The sequence below is a fragment of the Heloderma suspectum genome, chromosome 2 (assembly GCF_057233095.1).
Source record: "Heloderma suspectum isolate Gila_16-S chromosome 2, 16-S_ref, whole genome shotgun sequence".
NCBI classification, from domain to species: domain Eukaryota; kingdom Metazoa; phylum Chordata; class Lepidosauria; order Squamata; family Helodermatidae; genus Heloderma; species Heloderma suspectum.
This window is the reverse complement of record NC_139459.1, coordinates 61,773,081-61,797,673: the sequence shown is the minus strand read 5'-3', so window position 1 is coordinate 61,797,673 and position 24,593 is coordinate 61,773,081. Positions and strand designations below refer to the sequence as shown.

General features: G+C 43.8%; 1 protein-coding gene across 12 annotated transcripts in view; it reads left to right on the top strand.

Annotated features, from left to right (window-relative positions):
• Positions 1-21,210, top strand: part of KIAA0825 (KIAA0825 ortholog) — a 377,294-nt gene extending 356,084 nt beyond the window's left edge. For all 12 annotated transcript variants that reach the window (XM_084833758.1, XM_084833751.1, XM_084833749.1 and 9 more), the window contains one exon: positions 18,096-21,210. In XM_084833758.1, coding sequence (XP_084689884.1) covers positions 18,096-18,219 — 124 coding nt within the window. In that variant the 3' untranslated portion in view covers positions 18,220-21,210. The remainder of the gene's footprint in view (positions 1-18,095) is intronic.
• Positions 21,211-24,593: the final 3,383 nt, after the last annotated feature.

The window sequence follows — 24,593 nt, the reverse complement described above, 5'->3', positions numbered from 1 at the left end:
TGAGTTTATAAACATTTTTTTTAATTACCTTGACAATGTGTGCAGAAAAAGTTCATTATTATACCCATGTTGCAAGAGGCAGGGCTGTGGCTGAGAAAGTGTGGGTTACACAATTCCTGCAAAGTAGCCCAGTGTTGTTATTCCCATTTTGCGGAGGGGGTGTATTTATTTTATTTATTTACAATATTTATATACCACTCCACATCAAAGATTTCAGAGCAGTGAACAAGATAAAACAATAAAACACCATATTAAAACAATTAAAACATTTTAAAAGAAAGGAAGTGTTAGAGTAGCATATGACAACTCTGTTATGTAGTCCAGTGTTGTTGGTATTTTAGGAAAATGCAGATGGGGTTGTGAAATTGATTGTAGCAGCAGTGCAATTTATTAGAACAGGTCACTGGGGTATATATATTTTTTGTTGTTGTTTATTCGGTCAGTCGCTTCCGACTCTTGCCCTCAGGTGAGCAGTCTGGCTTTATTTCCTGGAGTATGGATTGGTTTGATCTTCTTGCAGTCCAAGGCACTCTCAGAATTTTCCTCCAGCACCACAGTTCAGGGGTATATATATATATACATATACATATATTTAAAAGAGCCTGCCAGTTTTAGCTCTTGCAGGAGCTTCAAGTGGAACCTCTCCCCAACTCTCTCTTAGTGCTGGCCTTGGAGTTGAGACAGTGTGCCATGCACTTCCACAGAAGTTATTGTTTTCTCATGTATTGTAGAAATAAAGAAACCACTTGTGAAGTTACCTGAATCTGTTGTGCATTGGCTGTAGAGTAGAGCCTAGCAGTGGGCTGCAAGCTGAACAGGTAACCATCACCCCTGCCAGCCATATTAACCATGGCCTTCAACCTTGTAATGGCCTTTGGCCCAAAGGGCCATTGCAGAGTTGAAGGGAGTCATGGAAGGAATTGTGGGTTTCAGCTGTGGGTGGAAAGACGTTGTCTGAACACCAGATCTACCCATTGAGAAACAACAGAGGGGTAGACCTGATATACACATTTCTCAGAGGCTAGATCTACTTATCTTGGTAGACTTGGTGCTCAGGTCTTATTGCTGCTCAATCACCTGATCTACCAGAAATGTTAGACCTGTTTTCTAAAGTTATCAGAGCTTTTTTAAAATGCACAACCGTACACAAAATGTGCAGTTCAAAGGAAAATATGCAGTTCCAAAAGAACTTTGCTGTAGTTCAAAATTCAAGCTATGCAGAAGTTCTCTTGTTAGCTGAAGTAAAAAGTGGCTGTAACAATGTGAAAAATACAGTGAGTAGTCCAGGCTTCTCTAGAGCCCTCAAACCTGATCGAGTATATTATTTTTTCTTTCCACTGCTGAAGTCACTGCCTACAGACTCCACTGCTACTAGAGCTAGAGCAGCCCTCCCTCACCGGCCCTTCAGATGTTTTCGACTTCAACTCCAATCAGCACCAGTCAGCATGGCCCATGGTCCAGAATGCTGGGGTTGCCATCCAAAACATCTGGAGAGCACCAGGTGGGGGAAGGCTGCTCTAAAGAGTATCCACCAATGCTTCCAAGATGAAGGAAATCATTCTAGGTGAGTCATGTGAAGTTGTCAATGTTATGATAAGGGCAGCGATGCTATAAAATATATGATATTCTTAAGACAGATGTACTGTGTTTTTCCACTTGGCTTTCCCCCCTCTTGTTCCTGGGTGTTGTTGTTTTTTTATCCCTCATACTAAATAAAGTTGTGTTGGAATTCATGACGCTTCTTGAATATAAGACTCTTCTGCATTAATGCTGTTCAATTCCCAGGATCTTGTACTACTCTGTGTAGGCTTCTAAATGTCATGGAATGTGATGCTAAGCAACAAAGCACACACAAGGAAAGTGCACAGGTGTGTTGTAGTGGTGCATGCTATGCATGCGAATTACATCCACAAAGTGCCATGCAGTTTCCTCCCCCAGCCCTGGAAAAATTCCTGTGCCCTCAGTGGCCGTTCACTTGGTCATTATAACAATTATGTAACGTGTAAAAATTGGTATCTGAAATTGTTTATTTGTCTCTTCCCTCCCCAAGTGCTTTTCCTTTTGTACCATCATTAGATGTAGCGCTGCAGGTGGGGACTGTTAGTGCTTAGACATGATTTAAAACAAATAATAAAACATCTTGAGTGCATGTACAGAAAGGCAGTAAACAATCAATTTGTTTGTTTGAATTGGATGGCCACTTTTGTTAGAGAAAAGCTGTTTGGACAGGGGGCGATTTGGAGTAGAGAAGCACCAATATGTGTCTGTGTGGCTTAACTATTTTCTCATTTGCTCCTTTTTTGTTAAACTTGCTCCTCAAATCCAACCGGAGGGAGTGAAGCACCTTGGGTTAAGCTTCCTTGGGTTGAGCTGATTTGCAGCAGAAACATGGCATGTGGGGAAAGGGTTAAGCTTCCAAAAGGCTTTTGATTTCCAAAAGGCTTTTGACAGAGTCCCTCATCAAAGACTCCTGAGCAAACATAGCAGTCATGGAATAAGAGGAGAGGACTCTTAAACTTAACTGGTTAAAGAACAGAAAACCGAGAGCAGGAATAAATGATAAATTCTCCCAGCAGAGGGATGTAAACACACGGATCCCACATTGATCTGAGTTGGGGCCCATGCTTTTCATCTCATTCATAAATGGTCTGGAATTAGGAGTGAGCAGTGTAGTGGCCAAGTTTGCTGACGACACCAAATTATTTAGGGTGGTTAAAACAAAACAGGATTGTGAGGAGGTCCAAAAGGATCTCTCCAAACTGGGGGAATGGGCATCAAAATAGCAAATGCGGTTCAGTGTAAGCAAGTGTAAAGCGTTACAAGTTGGGAGAAAAAATCCCAAATTCAAGTATAAGCTGATGAGGTCTGAGCTACCAGTGACTGAACAAGAAAGAGATCTTGGGGTTGTAGTGGACAGCTCAATGAAAATGTCAACCCAATGTGTGGCGGCTGTGAAAAAGGCAAATTCCATGTTAGATATAATTAGAAACCCCTTCATGGATCACTGCCTTGTTGTGGCAAAGGGGCTTGCGCAACTCAGTGAAGCCATAAGCTATGCCGTGCAGGGCCACTCAAGATGGACAGGTCATGGTGGAGAGTTCTGACAAAATGTGGTCCACTGGAGAAGGAAATGGCAACCCACTCCAGTATTCCTGCCAAGAAAACCCCATGAAACGTATCACAAGGCGAAAAGAGATGACGCCGGAAGATGAGCCCCTCAGGTCGGAAGGTGTCCAATATACTACTGGGGAAGAGCAGAAGGAATTTCCAAGTAGCGCCAGAAAGAGTGAAGCGGCTGGGCCAAAGCCGAAAGGACACTCAGCTGTGGATGTGTGTGGTGGTGAAAAGAAAGTCTGATGCTGTAAAGAACAATATTGTTTAGGAACCTGGAATGTAAGATCAATGAATAAAGGCAAGCTGGAGGTGGTCAAACATGAGATGGCAAGACTGAACATCGACATCTTGGGAATCAGCGGACTAAAATGGACAAGCATGGGCAAATTTAATTCAGGTGACCATTATATCCACTACTGTGGGCAAGAATCCCTTAGAAGAAATGGAGTAGCACTCATAGTCAACAAAAGGGTGAGAAAAGCAGTACTGGGGTACAATCTCAAAAATGATAGAATGATCTCAATACGAATCCAAGGCAAACCATTCAATATCACAGTAATTCAAGTCTATGCCCCAACCACTGAGGCCAAAGAAGCTGAGGTTGATCAGTTCTATGAAGACCTACAACACCTTCTAGAACTAACACCAAAAAAAGATGTCCTCTTCATCATAGGGGATTGGAATGCTAAAGTAGGAAGTCAAGAAATCACCGGGATAACAGGCAAGCATGGCCTTGGTGTACAAAATGAAGCAGGACAAAGGCTAATAGAGTTTTGCCAAGAGAACACGCTGATCATAGCAAATACTCTTTTCCAACAGCACAAGAGGCGACTCTACACATGGACATCACCAGATGGTCAATATCGAAATCAGATTGATTATGTACTTTGCAGCCAAAGATGGAGAAGCTCTATACAGTCAGTAAAAACCAGACCTGGAGCTGACTGTGGCGCAGATCATGAGCTTCTTATTGCAAAATTTCGGCTTAAATTAAAGAATGTCGGGAAAACCACTAAACCATTCAGGTATGACCTAAATCATTTCCCTTATGAATATACAGTGGAGGTGAGGAATAGGTTTAAGGGATTAGACCTGATAGACAGAGTGCCTGAGGAACTATGGACGGAGGTCCGTAACATTGTTTAGGAGGCAGCAACTCAATCCATCCCAAAGAAAAAGAAATGCAAGAAAGCAAAGTGGCTGTCTGATGAGGATTCAGAAGTAGCTGAGGAAAGAAGGGAAGAAAAAGCAAGGGAGAAAGGGGAAGATATATCCAACTGAATGCAGATTTCCATAGAATAGCAAGGAGAGACAAGAAGGCCTTCTTAAATGAACAATGCAAAGAAATTGAGGAAAACAATAGAAATGGAAAGACTAGAGATCTTTTCAAGAAAATTGGAGATCTCAAGGGAACGTTTTGTGCAAAGACGGGAATGATAAAGGACAAAGAAGGCAGGGACCTAACAGAAGCAGATGAGATGAAGAAGAGGTGGAAAGAATACACAGAAGAACTATACAGGAAAGATCTGAATGTCCCTGATAGCCATGATAGTGTGGTCACAAAACTTGAGCTGGACATCCTAGAGAGTGAAGTCAAGTGGGCCTTAGGAAGCATTACTAACAACAAAGCTAGCAGAGATGACAGTATTCCAGCTGAGCTATTTAAAATCCTAAAAGATGATGCTGTTAAAGTGCTGTACTCAATATGCCAACAAATTTGGAACACTCAACAGTGGCCACAAGACTGGAAAGGTCAGTTTACATTCCAGTTCCAAAGAAGGGCAATGCCAAAGAGTGTTCAAACTACTGTACAATTGCGCTCATTTCACATGCCAGCCAGGTTATGCTCAAAATCCTACAAGCTAGGCTTCAGCAGTCTCTGAACCGAGAACTACCGGAAGTACAAGCTGGGTTTCGAAGAGGCAGAGGAACTAGAGATCAAATCGCCAACATTTGCTGTTGCTGGATCATGGAGAAAGCAAGAGAATTCCAGAAAAACGTCTATTTCTGCTTCATTGACTATGCTAAGGCCTTGGATTGTGTGGATCACAACAAACTGTGGCAAATTCTGAAAGAGATGGGAGTACCAGACCACCTTACCTGTCTCCTGAGAAACCTGTACAAGGGTCAAGAAGCAACAGTAAGAACCAGACATGGAACAACCGATTGGTTCAAAATTGGGAAAGGAGTACAACAAGGCTGTATATTGTCGCCCTGCTTATTTAACATATATGCAGAGTACATCATGAGAAACGCCGGGTTGGATGAATCACAGGTCGGAATTAAGATTGCCGGGAGAATTACCAACAACCTCATATACGCAGATGATACCACCCTAATGGCAGAAAGCGAAAAGGATCTAAAGAGCCTCTTGTTGAGGCTGAAAGAGGAGAGTGCAAAAGCTGGTTTGAAACTCAACCTTAACAAAACTAAGATCATGGCATCTGGCCCCATCACTTCCTGGCATATAGAAGGGGAAGAAATGGAAGCAGTGACAGATTTTATTTTCTTGGGCTCCAAGTTCACCGCAGACGGTGACTGTAGCCATGAAATTAAAAGACGCTTGCTCCTTGGGAGGAAAGCTATGACACCCCTAGACAGCATAGTAAGAAGCAGAGACATCACCTTGCCGACAAAGATTCGTATAATCAAAGCTATGGTTTTCCCAGTAGCAACATGTGGCTGTGAGAGCTGGACTATAAGGAAGGCTGAGTGCTGAAGAATGGATGCTTTTGAACTGTGGTGCTGGAGAAGACTCTTACGAGTCCCCTGGACTGCAAGGAGGTCAAATCAGTCCATCCTAAAGGAAATCAACCCTGAGTGCTCATTGGAAGGACAGATACTGAAGCTGAAGCTCAAATATTTTGGCCACCTAATGCGAAGAGAAAACTCCCTGGAAAAGACCCTCATGCTGGGAAAGATTGAACGTAAAAAGAGAAGGGGACGGCAGAGGATGAGATGGCTAGATAGCATCACCGATGCAATGAATATGAACTTAAGCACACTCCGGGAAGGAGCGCAGGACAGGAAGGCCTGGTGTGCTATGGTCCATGGGGTCACGAAGAGTCGGACACGACTTAACGACTGAACAACAACAACAAATAATTAGAAAAGGAATTGAAAATAAACCTGCCAGTATCATACTCCCCTTATACAAAGGGGACACACTTAGAATACTGTGTACAGTTCTGGTCACAGTACCTACAAATTAATATTGTAGAGTTGGAAAAGTGCAGAAAAGGGCAACTAAAATTATCAAGGGGTTGGAGCAACTCTCCTATGAGGAAAGGGTACAGCAGCTGGGATTGTTTAGCTTAGAAAAAAGGTGAATAAGGTGGGACATGATAGAGGTGTACAAAATTATGCATGGTGAGGAGAAAGTGGATAGGGAGATATTTTCCTCCCTGTCTCATAATACTAGAACCTATGGAGCTGATTGGTGGGAGATTCAGATAAGAGGAAGTACTTTTTCACACAGTGCATGTTAAACTATGGAATCTGCTACCACAAAATGTAGTGATGGCCACCAATTTGGATGGCTTTAAAAGGGGATTGGACAAATTCATGGAGAATAATGTTATCGATGGCTACTAGTCCTGATGGCTATGTGCTACCTCCAGTATCCAGTATATACACCAGTTGATGGGGAACATGGCTGGGGCAGTGCTTTTGCACTCATGTCCTGCTTGTGCATTGCCCGTGGGCAACAGGTTGGCCACTGTGTGAACAGAATGCTGAACTAGATGGACCCTTAGTCGGATCCAGCATGGCTCTTCCTATGTTCTTAAGAATGCCTCTCTCTCACTGAAAATCACCTCCTCCTACAATAGCTTAAAAAAAGGAGTTTTATTCACACATTTTGTTTTAACATTTAGCTCACAGAGATATTGTAAGAATATGTGGGCGAGAGGCTATATCCGTTCTACATATTAAACTGGTGCAACAGAGATACAGAATAGTGTAAATGCACCAGTGCAATTCTGTTGGTGCAGCTGCTATTGCACAGGTCATAGAATCATAGAATAATAGGGTTGGAAGGGGCCTATAAGACCATTGAGTCCAACCCCCTGCTCATTGCAGGAATCCAAGCCAAGCATCCCTGACAAATGGCTGTCCAGCTTCATCTTGAATGCCTCCAGTGTGGGAGAGCCCACCACCTCCCCAGATAATTGGTTCCATTGTTGTACTGCTCTAACAGTCAGGAGGTTTTTCCTGATGTTCCCCCAGAATCTGGCTTCCTGTAACCTGAGCCCATTATTCCGTGTCCTGCACTCTGGGATGATGGAGAAGAGATCCTGGCCTTCCTCTCTGTGACAAACTTTCAAGTACTTGAAGAGCACAATCATATCTCCCCTCAGTCTTCTCTTCTCAAGGCTAAGCATGCCCAGTTCTTTCAGTCTCTCCTCAGGGCTTTGTTTCCAGTCCCCTGATAATCTTTGTTGCCCTCCACTGAATCCACTCCAGTTTGTCTGCATCCTTCTTAAAATGTGGTGCCCAGAACTGGACACAGCACTCAAGGTGAGGCTTAACCAGTGCTGAGTAGGGGGGAAGTAGAACTTCACATGATTTGGAAGCTGTACTTCTATTAATGTAGCCCAAAATAGCATTTGCCTTTTTTGCAGCCACATCACATTGTTGGCTCATATTCAGCATGTGATGTACAACAATTCCAAGATCCTTCTCGCTTGTAGTATTGTTGAGCCAAGTCTCCCCCATCTTGTAACTGTGTATTTGGTTTCTTTTTCCTAGGTGCAGAACTTGGCATTTATCCCTATTAAATGTCATTCTGTTGTTTTCAGCCCAGCACTCCAGCTCATCAAGATCACTTTGAATTCTGTTTCTGTCTTCCAGGGTATTAGCTATCCCACCCAATTTTGTGTCATCTGCAGATTTGATCAGCATTCCCTGCACCTCCTCCTCCGAGTCATTAATAAAAATGTTGAAGAGCACTGGGCCCAGGACTGAGCCCTATGGTACCCTGCTCGTTACCTCTCCCCAGTTTGAGAAGATCCCATTGATAAGCATTCTTTGAGTCTGATTCTGTAGCCAACTGTGGATCCACCTGATAGTTGTTTCATCTAACCCACTTTTAGCTAGTTTGCTAATCAGGATACCATGGGGCACTTCGTTGAAAGCTTTGCTGAAGCTGAGATATATTATGTCCACAGCATTCCCACAGTCCACAAGGGAGATTACCTGATCAAAAAATGAGATCAGATTAGTCTGGCAGGGTTTGGTCTTGACAAATCCATGTTGGATGGGGTGCTGCTAAGCAAGACTAACACAAAACTCTCTGACAAAAATGTGAGGGGTAGTAGTTGGATCCTGACAGTTCTGTGTAGTCCCTTGCTTGATCTGTGTCTTCTTCATCTCAAAAGTCACTTTACGGGGTGAGCATAGTTTGCGGGGAAAACCTTAACAGCTTTCTAAATATGTCCAGGGTGATGGGCCAGATTGCAGGTAAGCTTGTAGTAAGTTTTTAAACATAAAACCAAGTGTTCTGCAGAAAGAAAGAAAAAAGGGCGGGGTGCTGCTAGACAACTTAATATAAAATGTTTTTTGACTGGGAAACCTCTTTTTCTGTCTCCATAAGGCTTGCCCCCTAGTAGCTCTGTGAAAACTGCAATAATAACTTTTGTGGCAGTACATCTATATAGATGTAAAGTTCCCTTCTTCCTTAAAGTTTTATTGAACTGCTTATTGCGGATGTCCTTCATTGTTTTAAGAGGCTGCTTACAGCCTCCTCAAATTTTCCAGGAATTCTGTTAAAATGTCTACAGGTATGTTCTCTGCTACAGGTGCATCTTTTCTTCTTACATTTTATTTTATTTATTTATTTATTTCTATACCGCCCAATAGCCGAAGCTCTCTGGGCGGTTCACAAAAACTAAAACCAAACAACACACAATAAAACAATTTAAAATATATAGAACATTAAAACCACAATATAACAATACAACCACAATAAAACCTAGCAGCAGTACAGGAGTTTAAAATACAGATTTAAAACAGCAAAGATAAAAATTTAGAAAGCTAAAATGCCTGGGAAAATAAAAAGGTCTTCACCTGGCGCCGAAAGAAGTACAATGTAGGCGCCAGGCGAACCTCACTAGGGAGCTCATTCCAGAGCCGGGGTGCCACAACAGAAAAAGCCCTCCTCCTAGTAGCCACCCGCCTCACTTCCTTTGGCAGGGGCTCACGGAGAAGGGCTGCTGCTGATGATCTTAAGGTCCGGGCAGGCACATATGGGAGGAGGCGATCCTTCAGGTAACCTGGCCTCAAGCCGTTAAGGGCTTTGAATGTTAACACCAGCACTTTGAATCGGGCCCGGAAATGGACCGGCAGCCAGTGCAGCTGGAAAAGTACTGGCGTAATATGAGCTCGCAGGCCAGTCCCTGTTAACAATCTTGCTGCCCTATTTTGGACCAGCTGAAGTTTCCGGACCGTTTTCAAAGGCAGCCCCACGTATAACGCATTGCAGTAATCCAGACGAGAAGTTATCAGAGCATGGATAACTGTAGCTAGGCTATCTCTGTCCAGATAAGGGCGTAGTTGGTATACCAGCCTAAGCTGATAAAAAGTGCTCCGTGCCACTGAGTTCACCTGTGCCTCAAGTGACAGTTCTGGATCCAAGAGCACCCCCAAACTACGAACCTGATCCTTTAGGGGGAGTGCAACCCCCTCCAGAACAGGTTGATTATCACCTAGCCGGGCAGACGAACCACCCACTAACAGAACCTCCGTCTTGTCTGGATTGAGTTTCAGTTTATTGGCCCTCATCCAGTCCATTACCGTGCCCAGGCACTGGTTCAGAACAGCCACTGCCTCACCTGGTTTTGATGAGAAAGAGAGGTAGAGCTGGGTGTCATCCGCATATTGATGGCACCTCAGCCCACACCTCCGGATAACCTCCCCCAGCGGTTTCATGTAGATGTTAAACAGCATGGGGGATAGAATAGAGCCCTGTGGAACCCCATGGCACAATTGCCATGGCACAGAGCAATAATCCCCCAGCACCACCTTCTGGAATCGGCCATCCAAGTAGGAGCGGAACCACTGTAGTGCAGTGCCTCCAACTCCCAACCCAGACAACCTATCCAGAAGGATACCATGGTCGATGGTATCGAAAGCCACTGAGAGGTCCAGGAGAATCAACAGGGTCGCACTCCCCCTGTCCCTCTCCCGGCAGAGGTCATCCCACAGGGCGACCAAGGCAGTTTCCGTTCCAAAACCAGGCCTGAAGCCCGATTGAAATGGATCTAGATATTCTGTTTCATTCAAGAGTGCTTGGAGCTGTCCTACAACCACCCGCTCAAGCACCTTGCCCAGGAAGGGGATGTTGGCCACTGGCCTATAATTGTTAACATCCTCTGAGTCCAGGTTAGGCTTTTTCAGGAGTGGTCTAATTACTGCCTCTTTTAAAGCGGCAGGCACCACTCCCTCTCTCAAGGAGGAATTTACAACCTCCTGGACCCAGCCGGACAACCCCTCCTTGTTTGATTTAATAAGCCATGAAGGGCAAGGGTCAAGCACACAAGTGGTCGATCGGACTTGGCCAAGCACCTTGTCCGCATCCTCAGGCCTCAGTAACTGAAACTCATCCAATAAAACTGGACCAGACGGTGCTCTGAACGCCTCTACCAATGGAACTGCATTAATCGTGGTGTCCAATTCATGACGAATCTGAGCGACTTTATCCTCAAAGTGCTGCGCAAACCCGTCACAGCGTGCTACCGAGGGTTCCACCGTCTCTCTCCCTGGCCCAGAATGTAACAGGCCGCGAACCACTCGGAAAAGCTCCGCCGGACGACACTGAGAAGATGCAATGCTGGTGGAAAAGAACTGCCTCTTTGCCCGCCACAGAGTAGGCTCGATAGTGGGCTCTTACCTGTGTTCGGTCAGACTCAGCACAAGTTTTCCTCCACCTGCGTTCTAGCCGTCTCCCCTCTTGCTTCATTGCCCTCAGCTCAGGTGTATACCAAGGAGCTGGCCGGGCTCTGCTCAGAGGGAGAGGGCGCTTGGGTGCGATCGTGTCAACCGCCCGAGTCATCTCTGCATTCCACAGAGCGACCTGGGCTTCAACAGGAGCACCAGCCATACCAGCAGGAAAATCCCCCAGAGCCCTCTGGAATCCATCGGAATCCATTAATCTCCAGGGGCGGACCATTTTAATAGGTCCCCCACCCTTGCAGAGGGGAAAGGCCGCCAGAAGTCTAAACCTTAGCAGGAAGTGATCTGACCATGACAAAGGGACAGATGTTAATTCCTCTACTTTCAGATTACCATCCTCCTGCCCAGTCAAGAAAACCAGATCAAGCGTGTGTCCTTTTATATGCGTTGGGCCAATGACATGTTGGGACAGCCCCATGGTTGTCATGGCGGCCATGAAGTCCTGAGCCGCCCCGGATACAGCGGCCTCAGCATGGAAGTTGAGATCCCCCAGGACCATCATCCTGGGGGTCCTCAACACCAAGTCCGAGACCACCTCCGTCAGCTCAGGCAGGGAGTCTGATGGGCAGCGGGGTGGGCGGTACACCAACAGAATCCCTAATCTGTCCCGGGTACCCAACACAAGGTACAGACACTCAAGATCTGCACTCGAATGAGCAGGAAGCCTGGAGAGGGAGATTGAATTCCTATAGACCACGGCAACCCCCCCTCCCCGACCCTCAAGTCGGTGTTGGTGCTGCACTGAGTACCCAGGAGGGCACAGCTGGGAGAGAGTGACCCCTCCCAGTTCCCCCACCCAGGTCTCAGTAATACATGCCAGGTCAGCCCCCTCATCCACAATCAAATCATGGATGAGGGAGGTCTTATTTTGGGCCGACCTGGCATTCAGCAGCAGCACCACCAGACCCGAGGGCAGACTGGTAAGGCTGCCAGGAACCATCAGGTTGGGGGAAGAACCAGAAGAGGGGACAGCTGTGAGGTGTCTAGCCCCTCTTCTCCTCATCTGGCCTGTTAATCCCCCAACGCCATACCTCCCCCTGCCCATGACCACAGTTATGGTGGCACCTCCCCCACCCCCTGAGTTATCCAATAGTCCTCCCAGGCACATATTAAAATATTAAGATATAAAATATACAACAGTTTAAAAGAATATAAAAGAGATAAAAGAGAACAGCAGCTAAGAAGGAGCAGATAGTCCACGTTTGCCCCTTCCCCTGGTCTTTAAAGCTGCTGCCCTCTGCTGCTGCTGCTATTTGCTGCTGGTGTTGTGGCTGCTGGTGTCTCTGGAGAGGCAGGTGGGTAGATCTTGCGACTCCAAGTGCGACGCTAAGTGCGCACTTAGTGTCGCACTTGGCGCGACGCCAAGACACGCGCCAAGGTGCTGCCTCTGGCAGCCCCGCCTTAAGTACCTGTGGGCGGGGGCAGAAGCAGGCTCAGGCTCAGCATCACCCGGTGCAGCTGCTGGCTGGTCCTCCTTCCCCAGGCTCCTTCCGCAGCTATAGCAGGCTCTCCCTTTCTAGTTCTTTTTAAAAGTATGTAGACATTACATGGCTTACAGCCTTTCTGGGGTTCAATATTCAAGGGTGTCTGGCGTCTCCATGTTCTCTATGCAGGAAACATGTTTGGACAAGAAAAAAAAAGAGGCTCTGCCTCAGTCGAATCTGACTGCCCCTGCTTTTGATTGGTTGGTAGGAAAGGTTGTTTTTCTGGGGGTAAAACTGTCCCTCTTGGTCAGTGGGGTGTGGCATGACCTTACAAGGCAATGTGGGCCCTGCCAGGCCATTCTGGGGAGGGTTTGGAAATGGCCCTCTGGGCCATTTCTGCACCTGTACCTGTTACGGCTCTAAAACCTCTTCAACTTGGTCCATGGTGGCATGATGAGTTCATAGAGGCGGCATGATGGGTCACATAACCCCTCTGGGCCAATCCAGGGAGGGTTTGGAAATGGCCCTTTGGGCCATTTCCGCACCCGTACCTGTTAGGACTGTAAAACCTCATCCAGTTGGTCCATGGTGGCATGACGAGTTCGTAGAGGGGTCACATGACCCCTGTCAGGTGACCCTGAAGGTCATGGCCTGACCAGCTGATCGCTCGTTCTGGGGCAGAACTTCCGAAGGTGGGACTTCTGGCTAGGGTGGGGCTTTCGGTCTCCAAAGGGGGCAGGGGACCTGTCACTTTTGAAAAGGGGGCGTGGTTTGATGTGGGTACCGCCCTTTCACTACTGACTATTATTGGGCAATATTAGAACTGTTCTCTCTGTTGTGGTGCATGAGCCTTCATCCAGTGTTACCCCCAACTTTATATCTCCCTCCCCCATAGGATTCAGTTTAAAGCCCTCCTGATGAAGATCTTCATGCTGTGGCCAAACACATTCTTCCCAGCCCTTGTGAGGTGCAACCCGTCCCTTGCCAGCAGTCCATCTTCCAGGAAGTATAGCCTGTGGTTTCAGAATCCAAATCTCTCACATTGGCACCACCTTCATAGCCAGTCATTCACCCAGAGTATTTTTCTTTCCCTTTCTGTCCCTCTTCTAACTACTGGAAGGGTGGATGAGAAAACTGTCTGGGTCCCAGAGTTCTTGAGTTTCCTTCCCAAAGCTTCAAAGTCTGACGTGATTCTTTCGTAGCTCCACTTGGCAGTATCATTTGTTCCCAAATGGATGAGAAAAAGGGGATACCTGTCAGTGGGCTTTATGAGTGTAGGCAACCCTTTAGTCACATCCCTAATCTGTCTTCCTGGGAGACAGCATACCTGGCAAGTCCACGGGTCTTCGCAATGTACTTGGGTTTCAATCCCACGCAGCAAGAAGTCTCCCACTACTACTACTCTTCTCTTGTTGTTGTTGTAGGCCTTGGTTTCATTGCCTCTGCTTGGCTGATCTTCAGCCTCTTGCTCGCTCTCATGCGGGGTCCCCTGTAATTCTTCCTCTGCAGGCTGTCCTCCAGTCCCATCTGCAAGTACCTGAAAACGGTTCCGTAGTTCCACTGCTTCCACTGGTACAGAGTAGCTTCTAGTTCTTCTGCTCCTGTCACCCTTTTCCAAGGAGTATTCTCTACTTCATTTTTCTTCGCCTCAACATTTTCCTTTTCTGCCTGCCCTTGCTGTTGCTCTTCCGGCTTCTGAACTTCGCTTTGCTGCTGTAGTTCCACTGTTCTGTCTAAGAACTCTTCGTCTTCTCTTATTCCCTGGAGGGTCGACACTCGCTGCTCCAGTCCTCTTACTTTTTCTTCCAGCAGTGTAATCAACTTGCACTTGTTGCACGTGTAGGCCATTTTGATCTGAGGCAAGAAAACAAACCTGGCATAAACCTTGCAGGTCACCACCACTGAAGTGTGTGTTACAAGAAAAATAAATTTAAAGAAAATTGTTCGGCCATGGATTGAGAGGGGGCAAGTTTGGGGCAAATGTGGGGAGTAAAAAAGCAAAACATGGATGCATATCTGATTTGTGTGAAAGGTTCCCAAGAAAATCTTGACTGAGTTTGGGGTGGGGGTGGAGGGTGTTGGTGGATAATCATTTGCACACAAAAATAATAATTAAAAAATAGCAATGATAAAATAAGAGTATAAGATGATCCAGATGGACTCAGTCAGTGATACACTGATATGCAGTATGGCATCTCTCACAGCTGAAGTCAAATAGTTGTGATGACTTGTCATTCCCAGGCACATAAGCTTATAATATTAAGCATAATATACTTAACTATTGTGCCATATTTATGTCTGATCTGAAAAGGCAGATATTTTCCCCATACATCTTTAAATAGATATTAACTCAGTGGCCAATCTTGCTCTAATTTACAAACAACTAGTTATGCGGAACAACTCGTGGCCTGAGTTGAGAATACACATCTCCATCTCCATTAAAAGATATTTCAAGAGATTTTGAAAAATTTAGATTTTGAGTGTTTTGTGTGTGATAAATTCAGGTGTATACTTTTTAAAAAAACACTATAATTGAAATTTTTAAAACACAAATTAATGTTTTGATAAATTTTTAAAAATGTATTAATTTTTCTCTCTAGTATTCCTGGGGAGAAGTATTTATTTAGTTAGATTTTCTGGATCTTTTACTTTTAAAGGAGGCAAATAAGAAATGTGGCTATTCCTTCATGAACACTTGCAATATCAAGCTATTGCCACTGTGAGTTGCAGGGGGAATGCCCATTGGCTCAAATGCATATTCTGTGATACGCTTTTCAGTAATCATGTGGAAAGACCCTTAGAAGAGAACATGATGTATTGCCAGACACTGTAGGCCTGCCATGGAGCAAATTGTCTGCTACAGTCTCCACACTATTACCACGGCATACTGGTTTCTTCAGTATGTTCAGAATAGGAACAGTAGAGACAGAGAGAAAATGGTTCAGTGCTTGCTTTTTATTTATTATAGTGGTTAAAGGGTAACTTTGCCACAGGACAACTTTATGTAAATGCTCAGTAAGGTACTTCGATAGCCATGATGGGTGTTTGACTCAATGCTCTGTCATAGAAGATAACTTATTTGCATTTGTTAGTAGGTTGGAATATTATCTTTGTATCCTGTCGTCGTATTTGTATACATTTATATCCTGTCCTTTCTCCAAGGAGTTTAGAGTAGCACCTGTATGAACCTGCTCAAGCCCTAAGATCAGCCATAGAGTTCCTGCTCACTTGCCTGCCAGTAAGATCTATTAGGTTAGCAGGCAGCCTAATAGATTCTGTGGTGGCCCCTTCCTTACAGGATTTATGTGTGGCCCTTTCCTTGACTGTCTTTAAACAGGCCTTAAAGACCTGGATGTTCCAGTCTGCTTTTAAATTAATGGATGCCCACTTTCCTATTCATTTTTACGGTTGTGGTTATTTTAAATGTTTTGCGTTGCTGTTAATTAATTAATTGTATTTTATAGTTTATTATTTTAAAATTTTATCCTGCAAACCGCCTTGAGGAGGCTTTGCCTCAAAAGGCTGTATAAAAATATTTTAAATAAATAAATTTAGCCTCACAATAGCCCTGTGAGGGATTTTAGGGTGGAAGATCATTATTTGCCCAAGACCACACAATGAGCTTGGAAGATAAGCAGGAACTATAAATGAGGAATGACCAATAGGTAGTGAATGATTATTAGCCAAAATTACATTGAAGCAATGTAGTGTTAACATTTCTGATGTTACTTTATTGATACAACATATTTGCAGATGTCATAAAACAGGTTACTTCCGCATCACAGCAAAGATGCTAATTTAGACAGCTATTTTCTCCTCCACTCTCACCCTACCCCCACCATATGATTATGTTGTGTGCTCTAGCTACTTTTAGTAGAAGAGCAGGATATAAATTATTATAGTTAACTGCTGATGGAATTTGACCTAAAAGCTTCAGGACAAACAGAAAACTTTAAGAGCAGGTGATCTGTTATCTTAATTATGTCATCTCCTAACCCTTTCTATTAAACAGGTGGATTGACAACACAGGCATAAAAGTAACAAAAATATTACCACGTCCAACTTTATGAGACAGAACTTGAATACCACACTGCTGAAAAGACAAATATTGCAAATTCAGTCTTTCAGCTTCCAGGTCTTCAGCTGGATATCAAAAGAATGTGCATGTTTCATCAGGATATTGTACTAAGAAGTTATTTCACTATTACCACAGAGGTCAAATAAAACCAGGGCCAGTGTGGTCAATATGAAAGCCAAGGACTATATTTCAGATATTTTATCGTGGTAGACATTTGTATGGCAGTGCTGCCCTGCCTGTTTTCCCACTCCTGTTTCTTTCAGCAGTACACCACCGAATTCTCCAAAACCGGGTAGCGTTTTTTTATATTTTTGAGCATGAATGTACATGCACAATTTTAAGAATGTATTTGTACGTAATAATAAAAACACATAGACACCCTACTGGAAGCAAGCAGCAACGGTCAGTAACATCAGAAGCAAGGGTGGGAAGCCAGACATCAGGCCTGCCAGTCGGAGTAAGAAAATAAGCAGTAACGGTGGCAATGGTGGTGGCATCCTGTTATATACCACTCTAGGCAACCAAACCACCGAAGACCTGGCTATGAAAGAAATTAAGAACATTGCTTTAATGTTATTCTCACGATGGATTAAATCCAGACTAAATTAGACAAATGTAGGTCCCATTGAAATCAATGTGAATAATTGGACATAACTAACAAGTCCCATTGGGTTGTAGTGAACTGTGTCCATCTGCTAGTGGAACAGACACTGCTGGTGGAACAGATTTCCCCTTCCCTTGCAGCCTCCTGCGTGCTGCCCCAAGGGGTTTGCGGACCCTCTGGAGCAGATTTAGAGGACAGGGGTACAAGGGAAGGTGAGGAAAGGGAAATCTAACTGTTTAAGTAGAGGTCTGTTTGCAGAACATTGGATATCACCCACTGATTTCAGTGAAACCCAATTGCACCTAATTTACTCTGGAATAAATCTGATTTGTTTTTTGTAGCCAGGAAAGTGAGCAGAAGACATACATATACAAACTAGCTGAACAGTTACAAAAGCATGTTATTCCTATTTCCATGCATTCTGGTGCAAAAAAAAGTTCCACATGGTACTAAAAACATCAGCCCAAGGTCATGGATTCTGAGTTTCCAATCTGTTGAGAGCAATCAGGCACTGAATCATAAAGGGACCAAATGTGGTCTATTATGTTCCCTCCCTCTGAGTTTTCAGATGGTGGTCACCTGAGCCAGTGAAGAGCTTCAGACAGAAAGGTGGACAGAGTTGCAAAATGTGGAACATGACTGGAAAATCCAGAGATAGCCATCAATATGAAGAAAAATGTTTTACAAATGGATGATTCAGGACCTTTTGGCCTAAAAATACCCCAATAATAATGAATCAGATATACTGGGCATACAAAAATATGTGGGAAAATATATTCTGTTTTTAAGAATAATGATTTCCACCAAATACGGTATCATCAGTTAATAACTTTGGCCAGCATATATAGTGAATGTGCTAAACATGTAAACTGAAAATGTGTTAATTTGAAGAAATACTTGATTGTTCTTATATTTTAAATTTCAGATGGGAGATGAAAGAGGGAGAAGTTCTGGAAGAGAAGGAAAAAGTAATGCTGGAGCACTTAAAAAAACGTTATCTCACACCAACCTCTCTTGCCTCAGAAGTTAAAGTAGAACAGAGAACTTGACAAGAGTACCTTTTTCATTAAACATTCTTAAAATCATAGAAGCAAAGCATACTGCGATACCTTGAGACTTGATGCCATTCCGAAGGAGTTCTGTGAAGTTTTGTTTGTTGGTTGCTTTTCTAGGGAACAGTTAGATACTCTATTTTGTACCGTTTTGTCTTGTTTATCTTTAGTTGTTATTTTTTCTTTTTGAGCAATATGAGAAAATTACAAGTTTTTAAAAATTAAAATAACAGTAAAGTAAATTTTAAAGATTAAAGTATTACGATTACCAGTAAATGCCTAGTAACTTTGAAACACAGTAAGAACTAGAGGTTTAAAGCCAATGCAAAATTATTGTATGAATATCTACAGTTTAAATAAAAATGCCAGAAGTGTCTGGGCACAATGGAGTACTGTTTCACACTTTAGTATAATGGAATCAAAATTCTCAAAGGCTACATTAAGAATGGTTTACAAAATCTTAAATTCATTTTAGTATCAAACACAATTTGGCAGCTTTAGGGTGCAATCCTATCGGGATAGGCGGCCGCCTCCAAACTCAGAGGCAACCGCCTATCCAATGCAGGGCAGGAGCAGTGCAGAGGGGATCGTCCCCTCCATGCTTCAGCCACCCTGCATTCATGGCTAGACAGCCGATTTCGGCTGTCTAGCTGTGGAAAGATGGAACGGGGGCGGGCAGACGCCGGCTGATGCATAGGAAGCATTAGAATGGCACTTCCGCCCTCCACACCCCGACACGACCCCAGGAACGCCCTGTTTTTGCCTCTCCACTCTCCTCTTCCAAGTGCGGAGTGTGGGACCCTTCCGCACTGCCTATGAGGCAGCGTGGGAAGGGTGGAGGTCAGTTCTCAGGGAAATAACCTTGGATTGCAGGTTCCGAGGTCAGTTCCTGGGAACCGACCTATCCTATGGCTGTCTAGCCACTGACTAGCGGCCATAGGACTGCACCCTTAGTAGTTGACCAGTCTATTGAGTTGCAATATTAAGGTTGCAATCCTGCACACACTTCCCTGGGAGGAAGTCCCATTGAACTCAGTGAGGCTTACTTCTGAGTAGACATTACAGGATTGCCTGGTAAGACTACTATGTCTACTGTTGCTTGAGAATTCAAAAGGCAAAAGTTTAATGACAAGTTTTCCTTTTCCAAGCTTTTTGTTAGTATTTGTCCAAAGGAAGTAAAAACTGCTTTACTCTACAAGTGCTGCTACACTTTGGATTCCCCAAACAGTAGATATATTGAGAGCTTGTTCTGTTTTTCTTATTTGAATGCAGTTATTCTAGTCTCTTCTCTAGCAATCTTGAGAATTGGTCTATAGCAGCAGTGGAAGTTTATAGGAGTAAGAGTGATGGATGAATAGCACGTCCTGACTTACTTAGCACCTGGAGCTTAAGCATCAAAAACATTTAGCTATATGAATATGTCTCCCTTGTATTTACATTCATACACTGTAGATATAGAGTGTATATTTCTACAGAAGAAAGAGAATTATGCAGAGAATAATATGAAAAGGATAAAATGCCACAATTCACCTTCTATTAATATTTAAAATTTCAGTATCTCAGGGGCTGCAGAGGATTTACAACTTATGATTGCAGAACAATCTTGTTTCTGCCCAAATCTCTTGCACTGACCTTTGTACAAAAACAGCCAGAGGATTGGAAAGGGTTTCAGATTCCTCTTCTGAACTTTCCTCTCTTCTGCCTTAACTTCTCAATCATCTTCATCAGTACAAATCTGTACAACGGTGCATGAGGTGGAATGCTTGTTATATTCAATACAAGAATCCCAGAGGCTGTGAATCTTTTGGGAAGAAGTCTGTCACATGAGAGCACCCACATCTTGTTCAAGCAAAGCTCTCAATACACTTACTGATGAATAATGCTGTATTCACCCAGCCCTGGTTAGGCCTCATCTTGAGTACTGTGTCCAGTTCTGGGCACCACACTTTAAGAAGGATGCAAACAAACTGGAGGGGGTTCAGGAGGGCAATGAAGATGATCAGGGGACTGGAAACAAAGCCTTATGGGGAGAGACTGAAAGAACAGGGCATGTTTAGCCTTGAGAAGACTGAGGGGAGCAATATGACAATGGAACCAATTACCTAGGGAGGTGGGCTCTCCCACACTGGAGGCATTGAAGATGAGGCTGGACAACCATCTGTCAGGGATGCTTTGACTTGGATTCCTGCATTGAGCGGGGGGTTGGACTTGGGGGTCTTAATAAGCCCCTTCCAATCCTACTATTCTATGATTCTATTATAATTCTCACAGAAATTAAGTAAATTAAACATAATGAAGAGATGCAGACTTGAGTTGTTCAATGCTGCTGTTTCTCTTCAGAAGCTATTTAAAATCCTTCAGTTCTGTACTCAGGAAATTAATTTAGGGGTGCTTTCAGATGGATGTTGGAAGTGCCACCAGTCAAAAGACATTATACAGCTCTTCCATCTTTTTCTCCTTAAGATGTTTTTGTGGAAAGAAAAATGACAGAAGAAATAGTGAGAAAACACAAGAGGATTACAAGTGGAAAATGACATCATCTGGAGTTTTCCCCACACTTGAATTTTGTAAATGAGGCAGGGTGAAGAGATGATAAAAACCTCATCTGAAAGCACCCTAGGTCTTCATAAACAAGGTGTTTTAAGGCCAGGTTTAGGCTCCAAGCTTTCAATGACTACCCATATTCCCAAATTACATTCCATAATTATTTGTTGTTGAACTATGCTCAGAAATAGCTGGCTGTTAACAGGGTATATTGCTACCATTTTAATTTTGATAATATCTATCACCTATTAAACAACACTTTTATAGAACTCTAAAATAATTATGTGCCCCTCTTGTACAGGTAATTCTATATATACATATTTTATATCACTGTTGTTTTTCCATTCCTTTGTCACATTTCCTCTTGAAATTAGTGGAACTTATGTTCTGATATGTGCTTGTACATTGCTTATTTTCAGTGCTTGGTACCACTGAAAGTGATTGTGGTACAAATAATAAAAATAAGAACAGCTGTTGTTTGATACCTTTTAAAAATATAGCTCAGGAAGTGGGAGGGAAAAAATTTAAAGGTGATGAACAAAATACATATACTTACCTTTAGTAACTATTGTCCCTGCAAATGCTATATGATCTCTTTCCTTCCAAGGCCATTGTGTAGGCTCCATGGGCAACAAAAGCTATCGATTCTAGAACTACTCCAGATTGCAAGTGGATGGCCTTTAATTCATTGCTCCACTCTCTCAGCAGTCCAAAGCCAAGCATGGGACCTGTTCCTTTCAATTAGTTTCCCCTTGCAGAAACATTCTATTTGCTTCTCAGCTGGCAGACTCGGTCTAACCCAACATCATTGGTCTTTACCTCTAGTAAATCCTACCAATGGCAAATTGCTAAAAACTCCTTCTAAGGAACTTTTGAAAAATGTCACTTGTTAGATGGAGAGCGCTAGTCCTAAACACAAGAAGATAGAAGTCATATTAGAGAAAAGGCCATTTTTTCCTGAGAGGGATAAAATCCCACATTTTATGCAGCATATAGCTTCTAAGAAAAGAAAATAGAGCATGGGTAGGACAGAGTTGTGGCTCAGCTTATAAGGCAGTGGAACATACATACGAAACTGCCTTATACTGAGTCAGACCATTGGTTCATCTAACTCAGTACTGTCAACACCGACTGGCAGTGGCTCTCCAGGGTTTCAGCAGGCAGCTGTTGTTCCAACCCTACCTGGAGATACTGGGTATTGAACTTGGGACTTTCTACATGTAAAGCATGTGCTCTGTCACTGAGCTACGCCCCACTCCCATTCACTATATGCATGGTTCATAGTGCCAGCTGTTGCACTATGTGACATGTGGTAGATTTCAACAGCATTATTTCACTATTTTAACCATTGTAGGACACAGGAGATCTACTGCTTGCCCAGTCTAACATGAACTCAAATTAGTGCGTTTGTGTCATTTGTCACATTCAGAACCTGTACACCTATCTACACAAATAACCCCTTAAACCTAGCATTGGCAGCTGATATTACTTGCCGATGGAGTTCTCAGAAGTACCTCACCAAAAAGATATGGTTCCAAAAATCTAGAAATAACCATTATGCAAAAATTAATGCACCAGATCCAAGAGGATAGGGACACACCCTTCATTACTTTACACTATATTCATAATAAGCCGCTCTAGCATGTAAAATGGCCAACTGTGCATTGCATGCTGCCCGTATGCACACATTTACATGCATGGGCACTACAGAAAAGATGTGTCCATTACCCCATTTGGAAATTTATCTTTTAGAGACCTTGGGGAGGAAGCCTGCAGATTGACACCAACTCTTATAACACATATTAAACTTCTAAAATTTGAAGAACACCCACTTGCTTCTCATATGCCTCACCCACATGCCTCCATCTTCTGCGTGAACATCAGCTCAAAGAAACTTTATTAACACCAAAACCAACAAAGAATCTTATGACACATTTAGGATGAAGACATTTATTCTGTCATAAACTTTTGTGGACTATAGCCCATTTCATCAGATATATGGAATATTATGGGGAGTTTCAGGTTTATATACAACACATGGTGTGTGTAGGGGTGTGTGTAAGGTGGAGAATTATGAACAGTGAGGTGCTGCAAGACTGTTATTTTTTCTGAAATAGACTAATATGGTATTTATTACTGGCACAACCCTATACATGTCTACTCAGAAGTAAGTACCACTGTGTTCAATGGGTTTCAGAGCTAGGTATATGTGTTTAGGATTGCAGCCTTATTGCACAAACCTAAATCCCTCTTCTTCCCCACCCCCTTTCTTTTCTTCAGGTTACTGCAAGGCACAGAAATAACTCAGTGGATAAAGAAACTTTGGCTGAAATGCTAAACACACTTACTTATGAATAAATTGGTGTGTTGCAGTTTTCCTAATGCAATGGGTGGGAGGGCTAGCTGATTGGGCAGAGGGATACCTCTGCCATCACCAATAGCTGAGCCAGCAAAAGTTAAGAAAGACCATCATTTCAAATTCCTTGTGCGTACTCACACATAGCTTCCTGGGACCAAAAAAAGGGTTCAAAATTAACCAGGAAGTCCCTTCTGTAGATAAGTCACTCTACAATTTTCTCTATGGTGAAATGTTGATCATAGCTGTGACTTCACACATTTGCTAAACGCACTGAAAGGTGATAGCAGGCTTATATCTCACATAATGATTAGAATGTACCTGAATGTTTTGCCTCATATCTCGGGTTCTACAAGGGCAAGAGACTTGTTCTTTTTCAATTTGAAAGTTGAGAATCCGGGCTAGTTAGTTGGCCCCCTCAGATGTTGGGCCAGGGGCTGCGGCCCCCTTAGCCCTATGGTTAATCTGTCTATGCCAGGCATTTATATATGGAAATAGTGTTCCAAATCCAGCAATCAACACACCAAAGGTTATATCACAATTGTCACCTGCTAAGCCAGGTGATTTCGGCCCCCCGAAATCTGTGGCAGAACGAAGCCCCCCCGCTCCACCACCCTGCGAAAGGCGCGCGAATCGGAGCACTTACCTGGTGCCGTTCACGCTGCTTTGCGAATGGCGATCGCGTCTGCGGCCGCCATTCGCTTCCCCATTTTTGCAGTGATAGGCTACATAAATACTTACGTAGCCTATCACAGCTAATGCAGGGATGCCAGGCCGTGATAGGCTACATAAATATTTATGTAGTCTATCACGGCGAAAGACGGGCGGAAGTGGCAGCCGCTACGCCATTTGCGCCCCTATTTTTTTGCCATGATAGGCTACGTAAATACTTACGTAGCCTATCATGGCAAAAAAACAGGAATGCAAATGGCGGCTGCCATAGCTGCTGCCATTTGCGTCTGCAGGCTCCGCACGCCTGCGAATGCACCCGGCCAGCGGCTCCGCGGAGTTGGAGCAGAGCAGGCCGGGTTAGGATTTCGGGGGAAGGTGCAGAGCGCCTCCCCCCCACCACGAATCACCCCTTCGAAAAGGTAAGTGACTTTCGCACATCCCTACTCTTAATTATCCAGAGAAGATTGTTGTTTAGATACCTATGTCCCAGGGAGAAGGTTGTTGTTTAGATACCTATGTCCCAGGCCTTAAAGGACTTCAAAGACTAAATACAGGGATGAATGAGCATCCCATAATTTTTTTGGGGGGGGATTTTGCTAGCCCTCAAACACTCACAGAAGTTCATCTTTTAGGAATGCTTGATGAAAACAGTTGTCAAACATTCAAAAGATGCTTGCATTGAGCTTTGAACTTTGGTGGGTGGGGTGGAGAAGGGGAAAGTGATAGTGGTGGAGGGTATTTCCAGAGCCCTGGTGAAACACCTTTTCTTGGAGATGGAACTGAGAAAACCAGTTCCAGA